Source organism: Rhagoletis zephyria, unplaced genomic scaffold (genome assembly GCF_001687245.7).
Source record: "Rhagoletis zephyria isolate East Lansing unplaced genomic scaffold, Rhagoletis_zephyria_1.1 Rzeph_scaffold_00392, whole genome shotgun sequence".
NCBI classification, from domain to species: domain Eukaryota; kingdom Metazoa; phylum Arthropoda; class Insecta; order Diptera; family Tephritidae; genus Rhagoletis; species Rhagoletis zephyria.
The window spans coordinates 160,646-184,830 of NW_016157476.1; the positions used below are offsets into that span (position 1 = coordinate 160,646).

The following is a 24,185-nucleotide window of genomic DNA, read 5'->3' on the forward strand; positions in this document are numbered from 1 at the left end:
ATCCCCTGCCGTTGTAAAGGGTTTTGCGACAACTACTCGCCCTGTCGACAGGTCCCCCATAACCTTCTGCGCAAGAATTGGTCGACGTCGAAAGCAGTGCACACACCGCGTCGTCACGGATCGTACAACCCTTCTCGCATTCACAATCCAAAAGCGCTGTCATATTATTGCCATCAGTGCTTGGGTTCCAACGTGCTTATTTTTGATGTGCACAAAACTTACAAAGCTGCGTACGAAGCTGCTAACGCCAGGCAACAATATTGGGCATTTAACATCATATGGCAAACTGGAGTTTCGTAATCGACCTCCAACTCGCAGAACTTCCACCCCACTAGAGGCTTCGATGAATACGCTTTGGCTTCTCACTTTGCTTGAAGCACGTATCTCTCTATTCTTTTTCAACTCACGGAATTCTTCAGCGAAGTAATGCTGCTGTAAACAATATGCGATACGAATCATAGCTTCATCTAATATTGCAGCCGTCAGTGGGGAAATATCAACCTGTTCCCCTTTTATACGACGTCCCACACAAAGACAATACGCGACGATTCTTTGCATTTGCCTGAAGTCACCTCGTCCTTCCAGCCAATGTAAGAAGTGGTTTGAATTTATTTCGCCTACCAACAAAATAGCACTTTTTCGCCTTTCTTCGTTTACCTGTACGTCTTTTCCACGTCATTTGTTCGCAGGAATGGCTTCATCAGGAAAGTTGGGCCTGTTAACCGAATTGAGCTTGTTAATTCATCAGCATATGCACCTCTTGATATAATATCCGCTGGATTCTGCCCCGAAGGCACATGATGCCATATCGCTTGCTTGATTCCTTCTTAAATATACGACACTCTGTTGGCTACGAAAGTAGTCCAAGTCGATAGGTGAGCACTTAACCACTCTAAAACTATCTCTGAGTCACTCCACAAATATATCGCTTCCGACTTCACCGGCAAATTTTCCAATATCTTTACCATCAACAACGACAACAAGTGAGCTGCCATCAGCTCTAACCGTGGCAGTGATTTAGTCTTTAAAGGAGTAATGCGCGATTTAGCAGTCCATAACTGCACGCTTACGTTATCTAAATTATCGACACATCTGACATACATGCAGCAACCGTATGCTCGCTCAGATGCGTCAGCGNCCTACCAACAAAATAGCACTTTTTCGCCTTTCTTCGTTTACCTGTACGTCTTTTCCACGTCATTTGTTCGCAGGAATGGCTTCATCAGGAAAGTTGGGCCTGTTAACCGAATTGAGCTTGTTAATTCATCAGCATATGCACCTCTTGATATAATATCCGCTGGATTCTGCCCCGAAGGCACATGATGCCATATCGCTTGCTTGATTCCTTCTTAAATATACGACACTCTGTTGGCTACGAAAGTAGTCCAAGTCGATAGGTGAGCACTTAACCACTCTAAAACTATCTCTGAGTCACTCCACAAATATATCGCTTCCGACTTCACCGGCAAATTTTCCAATATCTTTACCATCAACAACGACAACAAGTGAGCTGCCATCAGCTCTAACCGTGGCAGTGATTTAGTCTTTAAAGGAGTAATGCGCGATTCAGCAGTCCATAACGCACGCTTACGTTATCTAAATTATCGACACATCTGACATACATGCAGCAACCGTATGCTCGCTCAGATGCGTCAGCGAATCCATGCACCTCTAGGCGTTCATATTTATTCGCGCTAAATATATAACGCGGCACTTTAATATTGCGAATGTCATTAAGTTGTGACGAACTTTTGTAGTGCCGGGGTAAGCTAAGTCCGTCCAGGGTTCCTGAAATTGGAATTCCTACTTCTCTCCTTCAAAATGATAAATCTTCAATTTCAATCCATTTACTCTTTATTATTAAAATGTTTATTAAGAATTCCTATCAAGAACGCTTAAAGGCAGTGGGAGTGAATATCCCTCCACTAACCTTACCCGTCGGCGGGAGTGGTAACCTCCGCCGAATATAAGACTAAACGCAAATGAGGTGGAAACTCCCAGGTGCGCTTCGTTTGCCGGTAGTGTGTGCCCACCGACTAGTATACCTGCCTACTAGCGACTGCCTTCTTTTACAAAATATCTCCTCGCTTTTATACTCTTCTGCGCGCAGGCAGACTGTTATTCTACAATAACAATGCTTAACTACAAATGTTAAGAAATTAAAAAACTTCAACTAGCAACAATTGAATACTGAATATAGTGTTGTACAATTCAACAAGTATATAAGTATATGTAAGTTCAATACAATTCAATTTATTTAATTATTATAATTAGCTCAATATAATACTTCATAAAAAAATAAATAATGTTGTGGGGACTCCAAAGCCCCTGGATTGGGCTCCTCACAAAGTCTGCTGCGAAATTCAACCCAATAGTTGTGAAAAGCCATCTCTAACGACTCGTCCCAAGCCACTTTTTTGATTAACAGCTCTTGCATAAAAATCTTTGCTTTCACGATGACTGGGCGTACCAGGCCCAGTGGATAAAATAGCGTAGGCATCTCTACTAACACAACTCGTTTGGTGATAGATTTCGCTAGAGGCAAATCTGGCTACACATACCTAAAAAGATCGGACGTTGGTTCCCACACAATACCAAGCGCTTTAATGATTTCAGCGTCTTTTATTCTGATAGGCTTTTCCAGATCCGCTTTTGGCATTTGTTTTAGAAAGCTTACATCGCTGGTATGCCACTTACGCAGTGGAAAATGCGCTATATTCATTAGTTCCGATACTTCCGTATATATTTGCAATAAGTCTTCTTTTGTATCGGCACCGCTTATAAAGTAAGAGTTTTTACAATGTACTTGCCATTTCTATCACGGCTCACAGTTTCTTGAAAAATTCGCCCACATGAAGTGCTTGCTCCATCTCCCAGAAACGCTCTACTAATCTATTTATCTTATTATCTTAGTTTTCACTGAGCCGCACATCTACTGCTTAAGTGTGGGTAAGTACCCTGCAGGGAAAGCTTCCAGTTGTGAACCAGAATGCTACCAGTTTGCGTTTCAGCCCAACTAGTTCACGTTGTATCCTTTTTCCATGTTAGCGACTGGTATTTTTAACATGGCGGTGTCATAGGAAATGTCAATTGTCCGCTCCTGCATCAGCACGCTACCAGTAGAAATACTAGTAGCATCATACCAGTTGACGGGATAGACTGCCTATTCATCCCCCGTGAAAAGCATAAGTATATCATTTTGCTCGCGGCGCTGCAACAGTGGCAATGGTCGACAGAGTAAATTTTGGCACGCCAAATCAAGAGATCCGAGTTCGAATCTCAGTGAGCGAATCCTTTTTTTATTTTTGTTTTTTTTTTATTTGTTTATTTTTTTATCTATATCTCTTGTGTAATTTTTAAGTTTATTGTTGTTTTAAAAAGAACAAAAAATTATTTATTTTCATTTTTTTTATGGTTTTTCAGTATTTAGGTTTTTTTCAAATCAAATTAAATTTATGTACAATTTTTATTTTATATTTAATTTTAATTGAAATAGTTATTTAAATTAATTTACTTACTTTACTTTAAAAACCTCCACGCGCACTCGAACCTGAGATCTCAGAACCAGAATCGGTAGTCTTCACTCGACGCCACAGCCGACATTTGTGATGAAAGCAATTAACCACGTTTTAGTTTTGGTTGTGCCTATTCAAAGACAGATGTCGCTGATCGCATAAGTTGTTCGAAATCGCCGAAATGGTAGGCCGTCGCTTTAGCACATACTGGTTAATGAACTAGTATTTATACTGGCTGGTTTGGCATTTCACTGCGAACTGGTATAATTATAGCCCATGACGAACTGGTATTACTCTCCCATTTAATACCAGTTTTCGAACTAGAATTTCTACCAACTAGTTTCCTTTTTTCTGCGCGGAACTGGTATTATTATGGTTCATAACGAACTGGTATGACTTTCATCCTTAAATAATAGTTCATGAACTGGAATTTGTGCATACTGGTTAAGCTTTTCACTGCAGGGTAAGTGCTCACTATCTTCACATCCACCCGTCGCGTCGGATACCACCCACCCGAATACCGTATTTTATAATCGGGGTAAACCGGCCTCCATCTTAATTTGGCCCACAGACTGTAACACTAGAAAAACCTCTGCACCTAGGTATAAATCAACTCGCGCAAGATGCCGTTCGTCCGCCATCACAATATTACTCGGAATATTCCATCTAGAAATATCAACAAATTGATTAGGTTTTCTACTAGTAATTTTTGGTAAAACATGAAACTCGAGTGTTGCTTCGTAATCATTGAGGCGTGACTTAATATTGGTTTGCACACTTTTGACTGCAGTCGTTTCCATTGACACCGTTTATTTCCAAAGAGCTTGCTAATCTGGGGAGTCTTAAAATTCTAACTAAGTAGTCAAACATCAGGTGAACTTGCGATGCGGAGGAACGCGCATGCTGGGTGGTACCTACCATGTACATCCTTCAGTAATATTACGGCAGTTTCCAGGAACACTTCTTTTACAACATGCGATTTGCTGCTCGCACACAGCACACAATTTTGAGCTACGTTTTTTTCAGTACTTTCATTCATACCACTTGATTCCGCAGCAGCTTGTCGATGTAGCAAATTATAATGAGGCTTACTACACATCATAGATGGGCTCTTTGCATTACCAGTAAAATTGTACTGATAACTTGTACTGATAATGAAACCTACTTTGCATTACCAGTACAATTTTACTGATTACTGAAAACAAACAGCAGTAAGCAGTACATTTTTACTGATAATGAAATTTACCTTGCATTACCAGTAAACTTTTACTGATTACTGAAAAAAATGCAGTAAGCAGTACACTTTTACTGACTACTGAAAAATACCAGTAAGTAGTAAATTTTTACTGATTACTGAAAAATAGCAGTAAGGAACAAAGAGAAAAAGGAATACGTGAGTACTCATTTGTTAATTTTGTATAATAATAATAATAGATTGGCGCTTAAACATATGTTAGTGTTTGGCCGAGCTTCTCCTCCGACTTGTGCCTTGATGTTGTCACANCATTTGTTAATTTTGTATAATAATAATAATAGATTGGCGCTTAAACATATCTTAGTGTTTGGCCGAGCTTCTCCTCCGACTTGTGCCTTGATGTTGTCACAAAAAACGGAGGGACCTACAGCTTTACGCCGACTCCGAACGGCGATTGTATTTTTATAAGAATCTGTTTTTCATTACAGAAATACACTCGGAGGTTTGCCATTGCCTGCCGAGGGACGACCGCTGTTAAGAAAAAACCTTTTTCTATATTTTTTACGATGTTGCTTTGACCAGGGCTTGAACCCAGGTGCTGATGAGTGAAAACGCGCACTGCTTACCACTACACCACAGCGGCGGTTAATTTGGTATACTTGGAAATTTCATTTGCATTACAAGTAATATTATTATTGATTAATGAAAGTTCGTATTGGTAGTTAAAATGCAATGCACACCCACCAAACTAAGTAAATTATTAAAAAAATTACATCCATTTTTTTTCTTTCAAACATTTATTTTGAACATACATATGTATTTATTAAAAACTGTTAGCTTTTCTTAAAACAGGCAATTCAAAATTTACATCGCTAAGTTTTTGTCTTCTGGAACGATTCACAATCCCAGCGAATGAAAACAACCGTTCTACGGGCGCAGATGAGGGCAACGGTATATTATATTTAAGAAAAACGTTTTCAATCGCTGGATGTTTTTTTAAACAAATTGTCGTTGTGTCTCGTTCGATTAAGTATAAAATTGTTTCCTGAAGATAATTTCCCCGAGTCTCCGGAAATACACTGTATGCTAACATCTATATATAATTTGAATAATATATAATTATATTCAGGTATTCAGTTTAGCACTTTATAAGTTAAGGTAAAATAAAGTGGACGGAGTAGTAACGGCATGAGTTTTCAAAAAAATAGTAGGTACGATTTTGATCGCCATAAACATTTGTACATCCGACCAGGGACCATCAGACCAGCACACATCTCCAAGAAGTAATACCATATGTCGGTAGTACCGTGGGGGGTGAAGCCTTGTCTAAACCAGGCTTATGACTGATTTTAAGGGGCCACTTTAAGAATATAATTTGTAATGGGCTAAAGATGCTGATTAAAAAGTTTGACATTTTGGTGAAACTGTACAGAATTTCATACATTTTCCACAAAGTATAAAATTTGGATTTTTATGGTTTTTGCTAGGTTTTGATACTTTCATAAAACAATAATAATCACTAAACTAAACTAAAGAAAAATAGCCAAAATTTGTTAAAATATCGCGCCCAGATTTATATTTGGCCCACTGTTTGTTCATCAGTATATCAACCAGTGTTGCCATTTTACAGATTTTCCCACTAGATATAGCGCCTTTATTTTATACTTAGCGGTAAAATTTAGAATTCGGTGACTAGCGGGATTTTTAGTGTTTATTTGGAGCTCTTAGCTAGTTTTTAGCGCTTTTTTTCATAATGATCGCAATTCTTTACATTTACGTTTTCCACTGAAAAAAATCTATGAGACTGAAATGCTGTTCGCTATTACTAATTTTTTAACGTTTAACTTTTTTCGCATTTTCAACATTACATCAAGGGTTTGTATTTTATTTGACACCACATGTTTCATTTACTTATTTTTTTTTTGTATATGCCGGTATGGACTTAAACATGCAAACAAGTTTTGCATTCACTACATTTTACAAACTCCAACAAGCCCAACAGTCACGAAAACGAAGACGACATTCTTTCTGATATCCTTGTTCCATATCATGCGAGCTTTGATACTAACTGGTAGCGGCAAAGCAGAAACGAAAGATTAGTTCATACTGGTCCCGAACTCGTCCCAAACTAGTCCTGTACGCACATTTGTTCCTATGTATGTCGACCATTTACGTAAGGTCAGAGTACGCGACACACGAGTGTTAAATGAAGTAAATCTTTACCTGTTGAAGGATCTTTTATGTATATCTTTGTATATCTTGACTTGACGAATTTACAATTTTGTTGAAATCAGTTGTAGCCAGAAGATTTAAAGTGTGGCTCGAACAATGAGAATGCTTCGACAGTCGTGAAGTTACACCGAAATTGAAGAGCTGATCCATCCATCGAATCATCTGAACCACAGCCAGAGTCAGATTCATTATCACTGTCATCTACATTTCTGCGTCCTAAATCAATGAAAATCAACAAGAATACGTTATATTGCAATTAAATAAGTGTATCTGATATCATTTACCCAATTTAACTCCAAATCCTTCAAATGCCTTAATGAAGTTTGACCCATTGTAAGTGATCGTATACACGATTATTTCAACTGGTAATTTATGTATATTGCTTTTTTTGTCGCATATCATTTTCGTAACACGATCAAAAGAATGGGTTCCCTTAAATCTTCGACAAGCCAGTGCTACAGACTTCCTTTCAAAATTGTTAACATCTAACCAATAGCAAGACTGTTGTAAATAGACCTGCTTAAGCTAATCTGCTCTTTAGCCAGAGTGCCAGGCCATTTGCTAAATTTGGTGAATACCTATATTGTTTTGTTCTTTGCTTTTACTTATTTTTCTCTCATTATTTTGCAAACTACGTTATTTCGGATCAATTATATTCTTTGTTATAATACACTTTGCTAAATTGTACTTTGTGTAATAAAATGTTCTTTATATATGTATGTACGTCATCTCTATTGTATTTGAATATTTAAACATGTAATTTTAAAGCAAAAAAAAACCGACTTCAATTCTGATATAAATATTTAAGATTATCGTAAATTTCTTCATGATCCAATGATCGGATTTAAACCAACTTAGTATGGGACCACTTGTGACGTAACACCTTGCCAATAAAAAAAGAATTATAGAAATCGGTTAACGTGGTCCAAAGTTATGTGGTGACATACATAAAAAAAATAAATAAAACATATTCCGACGAATTGATAACCTTCTCCCTTTTGTGAAGTCGGTTAATAAAACATGATTTTTTGAAGGAAAAACGCGATACATAATTTTATTCAACTTCTACTGGTATTTTTCGGTAGTCAATAGAAGTGTACTGCTTACCAGGGCTGTAAAAAATTGCAATCAAATTGGAATGCAATCGCATATTTTACGTAATATTGCAATCTATTTTAATTGCAATTAACACTGATTGCTTATATTTTGATTGCAAAATTAAAATTTGCAATGATTTAGAAGAAATTGATTGCAATAAGTTTTTGATTGCAATCATTAATTGCATAAAAATTTCTAACTGCAATCTGTCTAAATGACATTTATTTTGATGAATAATTGGAAGTACGATGGTGAAGCACACAATCCCGCAGTGGGTTAACGGCATTACACCTAGCAGTAGGTTGTTTTAGGTTGTTTTGATTGTCTTCTTTATTGTTCCGCTAATCGATAGCAGAAGATCGACCTATCTCGGCAGCCAGTTCGAAAACGCCCTATCCCAGAAAATTTTTCAATAACGCTCGACTTCAGAATTTGATCTAAGGACGCCCTATCTCAGAATTCGGTTCAGAAACGCCCTGTCTCAACTGCACACACCACATATTCAATGTATTTTCGTTTGAGATAGGTCGTTTTTGAACCGAATTCTAAGACAGGGCGTTTTCAACCAAATTCTGAGATAGAGGGTATTCCAATAAAATTCTGAAATAGGACGTTCTTCAATCAAATTCTAAAGTATGGCGCTCTTGAAAAGTTTTCTGAGATAGGTCGTTTTCGAACTGACTGCCGAGATAGGTCGATCTTCCACTCAGCCATCGATATGTACTTGCATATTTCTTGTGTGGATTAGTAGTGCCATCTACGGCGACAGCCCGGTTGCTTGGATTTTTCCCATCACCCTTTTTTGCGGCCATTCCTTTGCTCGGTTTGGCCCTTCTGTATTGTTTTTGCGCACTGCAAGTTTATTTACGTGAAACATTAGTTAGGCGGTAATATATTCGCACAATAAGTTTTGGTTCGCACATTTTATATTTGGTCTTGTAATTCAGAAGTTATCCTACTTGTCTTATTTATAAGCTAAAATTTTACAACAGTCTTCAATATTTTTTGCCGTTTTTTGAATAAAATGTTTTTCTTCAAGCAGCAACAACTTTCTGGCTACTGTTGTCAAACTTAAACTTATAAGACAAATCTGCTAAATAGTTTTCTTTCAACATACGATTTGTAATCATGTAACGATAACCAAATCATGTTTTGAGAGAAACATACTTACGTAACTGAATTCTTTTCTCAGTGTAAATTACTAAAACAACATGCATGCATGAAGTGCTCACAACTCGTTGTTTATATTAGGTGTGTATAGTGACAAACAGTCAGTACTGGAACCTGCAAATTTTTACTGGAAAAGTGTATAATAACCCAAAAAATTTCCAATAAAGCACTGAATCGAGAGCGTAATAACACGGGTGAATAACTCAGTGTGAGGGCAGGACCAGGATGAATGTATTTGCATAAAAATTTATTAAAGCAAAAATGTTTTGGGTAGGCGTCGGAGCCAATGATAACCATCAGTTACCACCTCTGCATGGTTGTAAGTCATGCAGAGTCCCTACGGCTTGTAGCGCTGTGGCTTTGCCGCTTAAACTCTGTAAGAGTTTTTGGGGGTGTGCGTCAAGCGGAGTGTTGAGCACCGGTTATTTATTTAAGTTCAAAAATTGGGTAGGCGCTGTGGCCAATGGTAGCTCTTGTACCACCTCTGCATGCCGAAGGCAATACAGAGCCCCGTGAGACAACTCCGAGAGAGCTGTGATGCATCAAGCAAGTTTGTTGAGCATGATTTGGAGTGCCAGCAATTAACTACTTTAGTAGGTTTTGTTCTGCGTCAGTTGAGAAGTCCATTAAAAAATGCATACCCAATGAAGACCGAACGAATTATTTTTAAGCACAAGTGCGTTTGTTTATTCGCTGCACTTGGTTTTGGGTGGGAGTGCAATATACAAGTGCGTGTGTGTGTTCGCTGTTCTTTGTTTATGCGGGAAATGCATAAGTCGCTTAAACAACGGGAGAAGTGCAAATTTTTGCTTGTGAAGTTTTTACTAGCAGAAATTAGCTAGCGGAAGAAGAAGGATAAATGTCAAAAGCCGCCATTTGTTGAAATGGTTAAGCATGAACAAAAGTAAAATGAGTGGAAATCAAAATATTAATGATGTACCAAACCGTGTAAGTGCTTGCGTGTAAAGCAAAGAGTTTAAAACTGAACAGAATGTCAAAACGGTGAAACTACTACTCACTTGCAAGTTTTTACTAGTTTTGTGTTCCATAACTTTTTCTGCTAGTTTTCTCTTTTTCGCAATTTCACGTTCTATTTTTACGCTCTCAAATTCTTTATTAAAAAAAGCATGAACAAATTACTGCATTTTTGAGATTGCAATTAAAATGTTTGATTGAATCAGTGATTTGATTGCAACCACAATCATTGCAATCAAATGTCCTTACCATTAAATTGATTGTAGTTTTTACAATCAGAAAAATGCAATCAATTTTGTATGTAATCCTATTAATAGCACAATCATTGATTGCTAAAAAAATTTATTGCAAATTTTTACAGCTCTGCTGCTTACTGCATTTTTTTTCGGTAATCAGTAAAAGTTTACTGGTAATGCAAGGTAAATTTCATTATCAGTAAAAATGTACTGCTTACTGCTGTTTTTTTCAGTAATCAGTAAAATTGTACTGGTAATGCAAATTAAATTTCATTATCAGTATACTTTTACTGACTACTGCTGTCTTTAATTCATTTAATATATACTGCACTGTGCCTATCTATGCTACAGATTGTACACTTGGCGGCGCGGCATTGTTTAAACCAATGAACCTTCTTTAAACATAGAATGCAAAGTTTTGCGCCATGCGTAGCTATATAGCGCTCGTACGGATTCAATTGCACGAATTTATGGCTTTTTAGCACAGCGTGATCGCCTTTGCGGCAAATAGCGCAGCTCACCTGTTCAAGCGACCTCTTTGGCTTCCACAATGAAGACTTTGGCTTGACCATCTGCTGCTCCGTATCGCTAGGATCGCCCTTTGCTTCACGAGCTTCTAAAGTTTGACACCTTCTGGTCAGTATTGCTGAGCACTTTGCCCACGATGTTATTTTTGTGTAATAAAGGGCCTTGTTGACTGGAGAATGAAACGCGATTTTGCGAGCACGTACTTTAATCCTTTATTTAAATAATATGTTCGCTACGCATCAAAATAAATGTGTGCTAAAATCTAAACAATTTAAATTACATTAGTAGAAAATACCAAATGGAATTTACATGTGATTCTTACACTTGTGCTTGCGCTTGGGTGGTTATGCTGCCTTCTCCGTCAACGATCAAAGTAAGAAGAAGGTTCGTAAAAAGTGCAAGAGCGCACCTAAAAGAAAAGGTGACGTTTAGCAAATACAACCACCAGAACCCTGCAAGCACAAGTGATTGACAATTTTTGATTTAATAATTTAACCCTCGCGCGTTAACACCCCTCCTCGCAAACTTCTTGCGGCGCAACGGGGTTTGCAACTTCAACATCAAGACGCGCGAGCTTTACCACCGGTCGAGTGACCAAACCGCTTGACGTCTTCACAACCGCACTCCGGATGTGCCCGTCATTGCCTCGTATGACATCAAATACGCGGCCCCTGGTCCAGGTGTTGCGCTTTAAGTTTTCGTCTACAATAACGACAACATCGTCTAGCTGAATAGGTGTCTGGGACCCGAACCACTTCGAACGTCTTGTTAAACATGGCAAATACTCCCGGAGCCATCGCTTCCAAAATTGGTCAGCTATTTGCCCGGAAATACGAAAATTCTTACTCAGTGTGGATGCGCTGACTTCACAAGCGCTTTTCTCGCGGATGCCACTTGAAGAGCCATGAAGAAAGTGGTTCGGNCCGCTGCGTATGCGAGAATGCTGGAGTCAACAAAAACATGAAGCTCAAGGTTTTCGCAGCGGCTTACGAATGTGTAACACCTTGGAATGCGCACGTTGTTGAGGGATTGAAGTTTTCGCACCCAATTCCACCACGCGAAACGCTCTTTGTCTTGTATGGGTTCGTCCCACGTCACTCCAGATCTCCAAACGTCCTGAAGTATCATTTTGGCCTTAATTACAAAAAAGCCGAGCAAACCTAGAGGGTCGAAAATCGTGNAATTTTCTCGATCTCCTGTGCTAACACACGACTTGCGCCTCGAAAGTTCGTACCGTTGTCTGACGTAATACGCCTCGGTACACCACGTCTACACATAAACTGTCGCAGTAAGAGCAGAAATGAGTCAGTAGAGAGTGACGCCGAGNATCCAGATTGACCTGCCATAACACGCCAAACTCGTTTTGAATTGGAAAGCCAGTGGCGCATTTCGAAGCCAACTTCCTTATGGATGTGTCGCACTTCCGTAGCGAGTTGGATCATTTCATCTTCTGTTTCAACACTCTGAAGCCAGTCATCCACGAATGTATTTTCTACGATGGCTGCAACTGCGGAAGTGAACTTGTTCTTAAACCTGTATGCGTTTCTGTTTTTAATATAGTTAGCTAAGGAGGGCGAACAAGATGCACCAAACGTCATGACGACCATAACGAAAGTGTCTGGCTCACGAGTTCTATCACCGTCACGCCATAGAAACTGTTGCGCGGCTTGGTCCGCTTTTATGACTCCAACCTGGTGAAACATTTCGCGAATGTCACCACACAATGCCACCGGTTTTTCACGAAAGCGAAGCAAAACACCGACCAAGGATCTCAATAGGTCAGGACCCTTAAGTAGCACATCATTCAAAGCAGTTCCCTCATCTTTCGCGGCTGCATCCCACACCAGCCGCCTCTTGCCCTTGTTGACGCTTAGGACTGAAAAAATGGAATTGGCCGCAGAGTTTCGATGGCCAAGTTTACCGTGGCAGGCATCATTAATTTTCCTCGGACTGACTCAAGTGCAGCGCGTTTCAAGCACTTCTGCAACCGAATAAGATTCTCTTGGTCAGAAAACCCGCAGCGCTCCTTAGATTGAACATAATTAGTAATAAATAAAGGCCACTCTTCCGGCTTACCGGAAAAGGAGAGTAAGTCCTTAGTAATGGCTTGCCTCGCAGCTACATGCGAGGGCAANAACAGCTCGCACGGTCATACACGTGAATAGCACGCCCCAACGCTTTTCATACCGCTTACCAATCACAACATCAAACGGGCCGAAGTAGTCAACACCCGTGTAGGTGAATGGTCGTGTAAATGCAGCGATGCGCTCCGAAGGGAGTGGCCCCATTTCTGGCACTTCTGGCGAAGCTCTGTAGTTACGGCACAGTTGACACCTCTTTGCAATGGCTCTAACTAGGGTCCTGAGACCATGAACACAAAACCGCTGCCTCATCTCGTTGACCACAATTTCATTGTGTNGTGGTATAAACGAAAACGGTTGAGACTGGCGAGATGTCCACACCGGCGCGGTACATGGTGGAGCATATGGCGCTTGAACCTGCGAAGCACCCGAAAACCTATGTGCGAATGAATGCGTAACGTTACCACTCTGCGGTGCCCCTTCAGCGATTGAGTAAACAAATGTCGAATTGGCAGCTGGTCGGTGACCCCCAAAATTACCTACACCGTTGTACAGCGCCGTGGAAGGGTATGAGTTCATCGCTGAGGTTCTGATACCATGTACATGTGCAGATAACGGGCCAGACTCTATAAATGTCGTCAAAGGCGCTTGCCGAATGTACGCATCGTATTTTGAGGTTAGGCCGTGAACACGTGTGGGCGGTGACGAAATTGGAGCGCCTAAATTCACATGTGTCTGCAAATCCGATAAGGTTGCACCTGCGGATGTACAGGAAGTGACGGTTGTGCTGGCTAAAGGTGCCATCTGTGAATGCTCCCCTATATGAGTGGTACCTAATGCTATAGCACCTGAAAATACATCCTCTTGCGCGGATATAGCACCGACGAATCGAGATTCCCTATCAATTAGCGCAGTTGTCCAAGTTTGTGAAGGTGCTTCGATTGTCGCGAGTTCCTGAAGTGAAGGAGGTGCGACTGGTGATGCGGTTACACTTATTATGGCCGATGCGCTGGATGACGGTACGGCAGATCCCTCAGGAATCGTATTTTCCTCGCAGCTCATATTGGTTCTTTGTACAATTTTAGGTTATACGCAAAAGTATTTTAGTGTGCTGACTGGAGAATGAAACGCGATTTTGCGAGCACGTACTTTAAGCCTTTATTTAAATAATATGTTCGCTACGCATCAAAATAAATGGGTGCTAAAATCTAAACAATTTAAATTACATTAGTAGAAAATACCAAATGGAATTTACATGTGATTCTTACACTTGTGCTTGCGCTTGGGTGGTTATGCTGCCTTCTCCGTCAACGATCAAAGTAAAAAGAAGGTTCGTAAAACGTGCAAGAGCGCACCTAAAAGAAAAGGTGACGTTTAGCAAATACAACCACCAGAACCCTGCAAGCACAAATGATTGACNGTAAAACGTGCAAGAGCGCACCTAAAAGAAAAGGTGACGTTTAGCAAATAGTTACAACCACCAGAACCCTGCAAGCACAAATGATTGAAAATTTTTGATTTAATAATTTAACCCTCGCGCGTTAACAGGCCTTTTCCCATTTAGCTTGAGACTCCGAATCTATTTTCCCCATAACTAAATATATAATGATGGCATTCGCAAAATTTTCATACGTGCCGAGTGACATCAATTACCTTTCTTAAATAATCGGCTGGCCTTTTGTCTACATTTGGCATCTCGAACAGTGCTCCAATGTGTCCTCAAACATCAGACTTTTCTTTTCAAAACACTATTTCAACCGTTGCAGTGCTTTGGGTAGTTCTCGTCGGTTTCATCGAAATAGACGATTGCTGAAAGTGCCCTTTCGCCTAAGCTGTCCTTCTGAATAAGGAATCTCTCACAATTGTCCAGCGTTTCGTCTTGATGATGATAATCCTTGTAAACAGCGCCATAAATTTGGGGTAGAGTATTTGCCATCGAACTTGGGCAACTTAATCTCACGCCTCAAACGTGATGTGGGAGCAGACCAAGAATTGTTGTGAGCTAATGTCATGTCAGCGACTGATGACCGCTTTCCTATCAATGCAATCGCGCTCAACTTGGTACTCACGTACAGTTCCTCAATTTCGCCCGCCAATGTTGCGTTCGCCAATCCATCAGACTTTGGACTGATTTTATCGATGCTCGCTTGCACTGCTAAGACCTGTTTAAAGTAGGACTCTAATATTTGCAGCCTGCATTCCAATTCCTCCACTGCTAACGACGCACCCTTTTTTGGGGTGGGCTTTAGTAGTCAGCCGCACCTTGTGTTTTAAGAAAACCAGGTGGAATTAACAATTGAAACTTGGTCAGGATGTTAAATGTATAACTAAAAAAATATAAATAATATAATTGTTTATAAGTTATTTGTTGTTAAAATTTATTAAGACGTTCCACTTGATTTCCTTATCAAAGAGTGCATTTGTCACAGTAGCTACACACGACGAGCATATCCGCGCACATGCGCGGCTTGCGGGTCATGTTCGTCGTTTGTAGGGCGGTTTGCGAGCATGCGCGCCAAAAATCAAAAAATTTTGATTTTCAGCGAGCATGCTCCTCGTTTGTAGCGTGGTTTGCGAGCATCGCATTGGAAACAAAAACAACAACCACACTTTGTGTTGATGCTTGCAGTGTGCACATCGCGGATAAATGCATCCAAGCCATGTGCGTTAATTGAATTTTTGATAAATGAGGCTAAGTTACTATATGTATACGTATGTACATACATATAAGTAACATATAAATAAATTTAAGTAACACATACATAAAAAACCCTAAGTCATAAGTATTTCAATTGCATCATCCACGTCTTTCCTTTCCATTTTTACGCTTTGAGTACAAAATCACTTATGAGCCGCTCGCCGTTTGTAGCAAACGACAGCGAGCATGTTGGCTCACATGTGCGCGGATATGCTCGTCGTGTGTAGCTACTGTCACATACTTTCATATATATAAATGCACATAACACTACCTTTACACACTTTTATTTTATTTTATCTTGTATATAAATCACTTTAATCCATCTTTTATTAACTTGGGGCGAACGAATAGGGGAAATTTCTAATAGATTTTATCGCTGAACTCATATCTGAAAAATATCCACAGCGATTGAAAATACATCTCTTGTCCTTTCCCAAGCCGCACAGTGTGCTTTTTGAACACTGCATGCGAATTAATCGGAGCGCTTTCAACAGAAGCAGCATTTTGATATGAAACAAAATGGTTTTGAAAGCTAAAGTAAATCCCTTCCAATTGTGGCCATTGAGCCACAATTATCCCTTGACCTTAAAAAAATTGGTCAAAATTAGTGTTCTTCGAAAAAACATGCAAAATCCACGGGATTTATTCCAAAACAAAAATGTATGTGTTTTTTATTATACTAGTATTATTAGTAAAAATTTGAACACCTTAGTTTAAAAAATTCATACTTATTGCATTTATTTCTATTTGTATACAGCTGTTTATCTTTCACTCAATTTTTTATCCCTCGAAGAATTAGTGCAATTCAAGACCTTTAATTTGAGCCAATGTAGAAGCCTCTAGGCCCTCTGAGAGTCAAGTTATAACAATTTTTAACCAAACTTCGACACTGCTGTACTAGCTTTTACTTCGAAATTGGAAAAAAATTGCGTAAAATGTCAAATGAAGCTTCCAAGTTTAACTTCAGAGTCGCAATGTAGTCATTATTATTCAAAATTTGTGCAATCAAATCGAAAACCGGGAAACTTAAACGAAACCTGGTACATTTTAAGGTTGGACCGGGACACCGGGACATGTCCGGGAAAACCGGGACGTCTGGCAGCCCTACATGTTCCCGCAAATGCACTTTGCAATGGGGTGCTCTCGTACTCTTGCAAATTTGGAATAGTATTTTTGCATTTCGTGCTTTCCGTGCAAAGTGCAAGACTTCGAGAATAAAGTATATATAATAATATAAATATAAATAATCATATAAAATAAATAAAGCCATATGGCGTTATTTCCTACGGCCTTATAGCACGGCGCCAAGTTAGTGCTGCTACTTCAAATATGTAATGAAGTTTAAAAATATGTGTGTACATATTTTGAAACGAATTTCCATCATCTCCTATCAATTTCGGTTTGAAGATAAACTGGTTTCGGCTTTGTGCCATCTTCAATCTCTTTTTCCGTTGCTCTCAACTTCTTTCTGCGTTGGATTTGATTATATTTGTATTATGTCCTGTAAGTATGTAACTTTATGCACAATAATAAAAGAATTTAGGGTAAATGAATTAATGCTGATAGCCTATTGAATAACGATTATACAAACCGTACGCCGAGCAGTAATAAAACAATGTATATTCAAGCTAACTACAATTTATTCAAAGCACTTTTAAATCGGCCCGTCGTTCCAACACTTCTACACAAGTTTCGTATTTGAAGTTGACGACGCCTATCTCCTTCAGGGCGCAGAGTTTTTGCTCCGATGCAGAGTCGGATGTTAGTGTTTCATGTAACAACCATGCAGTGCCACGTGCTGCATTCAACAACTTATTGGAATCATGGATTCTACATTATAAAAACATAATAAATACTGTATTATTAGAAACGTACATACATATGTTTAGGCATATAAACATGGGTCGTTTGTTGTATATCTAACGTAATGTCCAAATGCTAAAACGCCTTGGATATGGCGGAAGAAGCTATTGTTTCAGATAGCTCGAAAGTAAAAATAAATTAAATTATTTTATTGACAGCACGAGTGACAAATAGTTTTCATCATGATAAAAATATTTATATGGTACAATCCAAGGCGAATTTATATAAGGTGGCGTTACTAGCTCAGCTGATTTTGTGTATGTGTTTCGTCACACGGCTGCTGATATCAAATTGAAAAATTTTGTTTGAATTTCTACACACACTCTTACAGATTTTGACAGTTTATGCCGCCAAAGCAAAAACAAAATTCACCTTATATTAATTCGCCTTGGTACAATCGCTGAGAGCCAACTTTAGGAATTTTGACGTTTGTTAGCATTTTGAAAATTTCTCCCGCCATCATTTCGCATTTGTTTGTTTTTATTTAGTTGCGGGAACTTGAGGATCTTTAGAATGCATTGTTTGCAGAGGAAAGGAATTTGGGCAGCCGTTAAAGCAGCAACTAGTTTTTCGTTTCCAATTTTTTTAGTTTTTTTTCAACTTCTGAATAAATAAATATTTAAAATCATAAATTTTCATTTGTTTATTTTGAATTTCTTTGACATTAAAAGCATTTCGAGAGAGAAAACTCAAAATGCTAGCAAACATCAAAAACCCAATGGCGGACGAATTGAGCGAGCGGTTTTACCTTTAAATATTTGTATCATGGTTTTCATTACATCTATATCCTTTTTCATCCTATATGGGGCGTTTTGATTTCGAATCTAATGTCAGATTTTTGGAATTGAAAACGGCGAAATCAACATGGCGACCAAATTTTATAATTTTTTTCTTTTTCACCACAAACTCATATAAATGGGGTTTTTTGACGTCGCTGATTTCGAATCTGATTCAGATTTTTGAAATTCAAAATGGCGGATCCAATACGACGACGAAATTTTATAATTTGTTCTTTTGCACCAAAAACTGATGTATAAGGGGGGTTTTCAAATTGGCTGATTTCAAATCTGATATAAGATTTTTGAAATTCAAAATGGCGGATCCGCTGTGACGTTATCGGATGCGGAGCTAAATAATTTATGTTTAAAATAGCAGACCAAATTTTTGCTATACATATATTTTTTCTAATCATAGGGGCTTCAAATAAAAACTTGTTCCTGGATATAAGTATCTCGAGTATTCGTCTTTGTATTTTATGTATCTGTTTTATCCTTTATGTAGGGGAGCTTACTTTAGTATCTAATATTTTGTGGCAAAAAGTTTAAACAGGGGTTTTCTGGTTGTTGACTGCTTTTTTTCAAACATCGGAAAGCACGGCAAAACTCACGAATAAGCTTTCTAAGAAAAACGCCCATTATTCAAAATGTGCAATAAATTGCAAGATAGTTCTGAGCCCTTACATTTTCATTGCCCACAAAACTTGAAGACCACCAAATGAAACAACCACCAAATGGCAAGTTATACTCTAGTTTTTTTTTGTTATCCAAACAAATGTTACCTTCATTATACTTTTCCATCCTCTTTTTTTGAAGTATCTTTATCACTCGAACACTTATTCCACTTCGAAATATAAGAATGCTGACTACGAAAAAAAAGTAACTTTTTGTAGAAAGTTCAACTTTAATAGCTGATATCTCAACAGGAAAACTCTTCAAGAAAATAATGAGTATGCACTTTTTTACTCTGGAGAATTAATTAGTGAAGGGACAAAAAGAAATCGATTTATCGATATTTAAAAAAATTACTTTTGGTCAGCAAGTAGTAGCTGCCAGACCTTAGTGTATTGTGTGGCACGCCTTAACCGACTTCAATCGGGACCAAAAGGTATATGTGATATCCTCGACTATGGTAGTATGATTTTGGGTATTAGATGAAAAAAGTTAATTTTAATTTTTTGAGTCTCTATAGAGGCATCTGAACTTTGCCCCCTGCGCGCCACGCTTTAACCGTCTCCAATCGGGACCAAAATTTATATGTGATATCTTCGACTATAGTACCATCGACGGAAGGGTTAGGCTTAGGAAATCTCAAGTAAAAATTTTCTTCCTAAATTTAAGGGCAACCCTAAGTAAGTAAATAAGTAGATACATTAGTGTGGTACAAAATAAGTAAAGTCGGAATTTTAATGCTCTCACCCCCTAGGATTGTTCTATATCGAAAAAATATACCACTATTTTTTGTTTTGAAATTAAAAAATATTTAGAGGTCGCTCAAAGCGCTCAAAGTTTTCCATGTATTTTATATGGGAAAAAACAACTTTTCCTAGAAATGGTATGGAATACTTGAAAATCAATATTTCTCGATCGGAAAACTCTGGCTCTGCCGTGATCCAAGGCTCCACCGAGTTGGTTACCGCATCTCGCATCGCTCTGAGATGTCCTAAATTTAAAGACAACCCTAATGTAAGTAAATAAGTAGATACATTTTAATGCTCTCACCCCCTAGGATTGTTCTATATCGAAAAAATATACCACTATTTTTTATTTTGAAATCAAAAAATATTTAGAGGTCGCTCAAAGCGCTCAAAGTTTTCCATGTATTTTATATGGGAAAAAACAACTTTTCCTAGAAATGGTATGGAATACTTGAAAATCAATATTTCTCGATCGGAAAACTCTGGCTCTGCCGTGATCCAAGGCTCCACCGAGTTGGTTACCGCATCTCGCATCGCTCTGAGATGTCCTAAATTTAAAGACAACCCTAATGTAAGTAAATAAGTAGATACATTTTAATGCTCTCACCCCCTAGGATTGTTCTATATCGAAAAAATATACCACTATTTTTTATTTTGAAATCAAAAAATATTTAGAGGTCGCTCAAAGCGCTCAAAGTTTTCCATGTATTTTATATGGGGAAAAACAACTTTTCCTAGAAATGGTATGGAATACTTGAAAATCAATATTTCTCGATCGGAAAACTCTGGCTCTGCCATGACCCAAGGCTCCACCTAGTTGGTAACCGCATCTCGCATCGCTCTGAGATGTTGAACGAACACACCTAAACACTTCTGAATGTGGCCACATGAGGCCAATGTATAGGGACAAAGCTCACGTTCCTCCACTTGACCAAGACGAGGTGAGAACAGCAATAAGGCGGCTTAAAAAAACAAGGCCCCCGAAGCCGACGGTATACCCTCAGAGCTGTTCAAAGTCGGCATCGAAGAGATGGTCGGGCGCATGTGGCAGCTATTAAGCAGAATTTGGACTGATGAATACATGCCCGAAGATTGGAATCACAGTATACTTTGTCCAATCCACAAGNCTGATGAATACATGCCCGAAGATTGGAATCACAGTATACTTTGTCCAATCTACAAGAAAAGAGATCCTGCCGTTTGCCCCAGATACTGCGGAATAAGCCTTCTTAATATTGTGTACGAGGTCCTGTCGACGATACTGTGTGAAAGACTGAATCCCTTCACGAACCAACTGGTTGGAACTTGTCACTGTGGCTTCAGACCTCGCAAGTCCACCATTGACCATATTTTCTCAGCATGTCAAATTCTGGAAAGAACCCTCGATATGCAAATCGACACACACTATATTTTTGCCGTTTTTAAACCTGCTTTTTATAGCACGAAGAGACGCTGCCTGTTAGAAGTCATGTCTAAATTTGGGATCCCCGCAAAACTAATACGGCTATGTAGAGGGACGTTGAACACTACTTACAGCTCCGTCCCAATAGGGAAGGACCTCTCCGCGACGTTTGAGACCAAACGAGTTTTAAGACAAGGCGATTCACTCTCATGCGACTTTTCTAATCTGATGCTGGAAAGCGTCATAAGAGCTGCCAATCTGAATAGCAGCGGCACCATATACAGCAAAAAGACGATGCTGGTGGCGTATGAAGATAATATTGACATCGTTGACCTGAAACCCAGGGATGTCAGCGCAGCAATTTGCAGCTTAGAAAAAGAAGCCAACAAGCTTGGTCTAGCGGTGAACGAGGACAAGACAAAGTACCTCCTGGTAACACATAAAAAGTCTTCGCGTATTGGGACGCACGTCACTGTTGGCAGCCATAGCTTTGAAGTGGTGAAGGACTCTGTTTACCTAGGATCCAGCATAAACACCACCAATAATGTCAGTCTGGAGATAAAGCAAAGAATAACTCTTGCCAACAGGTGCTACTTTGGACTCGGTAGGCAAATGAAAAGCGGAGCCCTCTCTCGACGAACAAAAATCACGCTCTACAAATCTCTCATCATGCCCGTCTTTTTATATGGACGATGTCTAACAAAGATGAGAAGGATTTGGGGGCTTTCGAGAGAACTATGCTTCGCACGATCTGTGGCCCCGTTAGCTTGGGCGACGAGTACCGAAGAAAATGGAATAACGAACTGTGCGAGCTTTTAAACGACATGAACATAGTTAAGCGCATACAAATACAACGATTGCGCTGGCTTGGACATGTTGTACGCATGGATGACGACGCTCCGGTGTAAAGATCCCTCGACCTCGCACCCATGGGTGGACAAAGAAAGCAATAGCTCCCACGAACACAATGGAAGAACCAAGTGCAGAAGGACCTGTCCGCACTTGGGATAAATAACTGCCGCAAATCCGTAAAGGAGAGAGGCAACTGGCGAAGCTTATTGGTCTCGGCCCAAACCGACAAACGGTGTTGGTGCCAAATAAGGACAATTTTGTTTTACAGTATTATCAGCGACTTGGGTGTGGTGGTAGCAGTGCGCGCTACCACTCCGCAGGGCATAGATTTAAGCCCTGGTCAAAGAAACATCGCAAAAAAAATATAGAAAAAAGGTTATTTCTTAACAGCGGTCACCCCTCGGCAAGCAACGGCAAAGCTCCAAGTGTATTTCTGCCATCAAAAGCAGCTTCTCATAAAAATATAATCGCCGTTCGGAATCGGAGTAAAACTGTTGGTCCCTACCCTTTGTGTGATAACATTAAGGCACACGCCACAAATCGAAGGAGAAGCTCGGCCAAACACTAACATATGTGTAAGCGCCAATCTACTATTATTATTATTATTATCAGCCGCTGCCGTCGGTATTATTACTGAGCACTGCTTAATAGGAGCGCTTGGAAAGCGAATGGATACCCCCACTAACGACTTTTCTATGTCTGCAGAGACAAGGTGGAGAGTGTGAAGCACTATTCCCGCGTCTGCCCCACTCTGGCGCGATTTACCATTTTTAATAAATATCTTTTTCAGTGTTTGGCTCATCCCGGCTATGGATATCCGCGACCTTCAACCCTTCGTTGAGGAAACAAGGCGGTTCAGTAAAAGGGAAAGTTAGGATATTGAACCAGTGGCGTATTCAGGATTTGGCTTTGAGGGGGATGAAAAAAATTCCATCCATAACTTAAATCTGTGACACAGAATGGCTAGAGGTGTCGCCTGAGTGCATTCTTTCATATATTTATGAATGTGCCAGTTTTACCGTTACATATTTTGTATCTAGTTCTTTATTCCATGGGGTCTTCTGGTTTATTTAAATTTAAAAAATTAAATTACTATACCGTTTAAAAATCTGAAAATTCACTATGGAAAATTTTTGTATTCTCTTTTCGTCTTCGCATTCTCGTTTTTGCCTTTATAATCTTTGAAAAAAGGTTTTGAACGAACCATTATATCACATTCCTAGGCAAGTTTTGAAAGAACATTTTTCACATATTGACTAGATTTGACTATTTATTTTATTATATTTTAACTAGCTTATACCCGCGGGTTTCACACCGCGCTTTTATACAAATAGGAAAAATAATTTAATGATGTTAGATTTTATTTCTGTGCCCATTTCGTTATAGCTCGTTATTTTCTAAGCGGGTTAAGGTANTAGAATTGATTTTACATACCCCAGTACCACGTCCCAGTACTCCACCATGAACACCTCTAGAGATAAGCAGTATAAAATAGTAAATTTGTACGGGAGGAACCATGCCCCCTTTTAGAATAACACAAATTCTTCTCTATGAGTATGGAATTAATTTGTATACACATCTCGGTGCCAAGTTCTAGTCCTCTGCAATGAACACCTCCAGAGATATGCAGCATAGAAAAATCAATTTGCCACACCACCTTTTCCAATTATTCTCATTTTTCTCCATGAGTATGGTATTAGTTTCACATACATACATGCATACATATGTATTTCCATACCAAGCTTGAGTGCTTTACCCCAAACATTTGAAGAGATATGCAATATGAAACTTTCAGTCAGTATGGGAGGTGCTACGCCTCTTTTCCAAAAACGTCCATTTTTCTCCGTGAATATGAACATGATTTCACACAGTGTTGGCAAACTGTTAATCTGATTAACGATTAAAAATTAACGATTAAAATGTTAATCGCGTTTGACGATTAAAATTAATTAGTCGTAATCAACTGTACGATTAATGATAACATTTTTTTAATCGTTAATCGCTGGCTGCGATTACGTTTAATTAATTTAAAACATTAATCGTTAATCCAATTAAAAATAAAATCTGATTAATTTGTTTAGTTTGTCCGAGTTTGAAATCAAACACCAGTTATAGTAATTATTTCGTGTATTACGCTTATAAAAGG

At 39.0% G+C, this 24,185-nt stretch overlaps 2 protein-coding genes across 3 annotated transcripts in view; both read right to left on the reverse strand.

Annotated features, from left to right (window-relative positions):
- Positions 1 to 13,045: 13,045 nt before the first annotated feature.
- Positions 13,046 to 14,761, reverse strand: LOC108359429 (uncharacterized). The gene is made up of 2 exons (XM_017611291.1): positions 14,684 to 14,761; positions 13,046 to 14,385 (listed from the first exon to the last, which is right to left on the reverse strand). Exon 2 carries the CDS (start codon positions 14,090 to 14,092, stop codon positions 13,046 to 13,048), a length of 1,047 nt encoding a protein of 348 aa, XP_017466780.1. The 5' UTR covers positions 14,093 to 14,385; positions 14,684 to 14,761.
- A 2,589-nt stretch (positions 14,762 to 17,350) lies between these two features.
- Positions 17,351 to 24,185, reverse strand: part of Rint1 (RAD50 interactor 1) — a 95,877-nt gene continuing 89,042 nt past the window's right edge. For both annotated transcript variants that reach the window (XM_017611296.1, XM_017611295.1), the window contains one exon: positions 17,351 to 17,558. In XM_017611296.1, the coding sequence (XP_017466785.1) occupies positions 17,372 to 17,558 (187 nt within the window). In that variant the 3' untranslated portion in view covers positions 17,351 to 17,371. The remainder of the gene's footprint in view (positions 17,559 to 24,185) is intronic.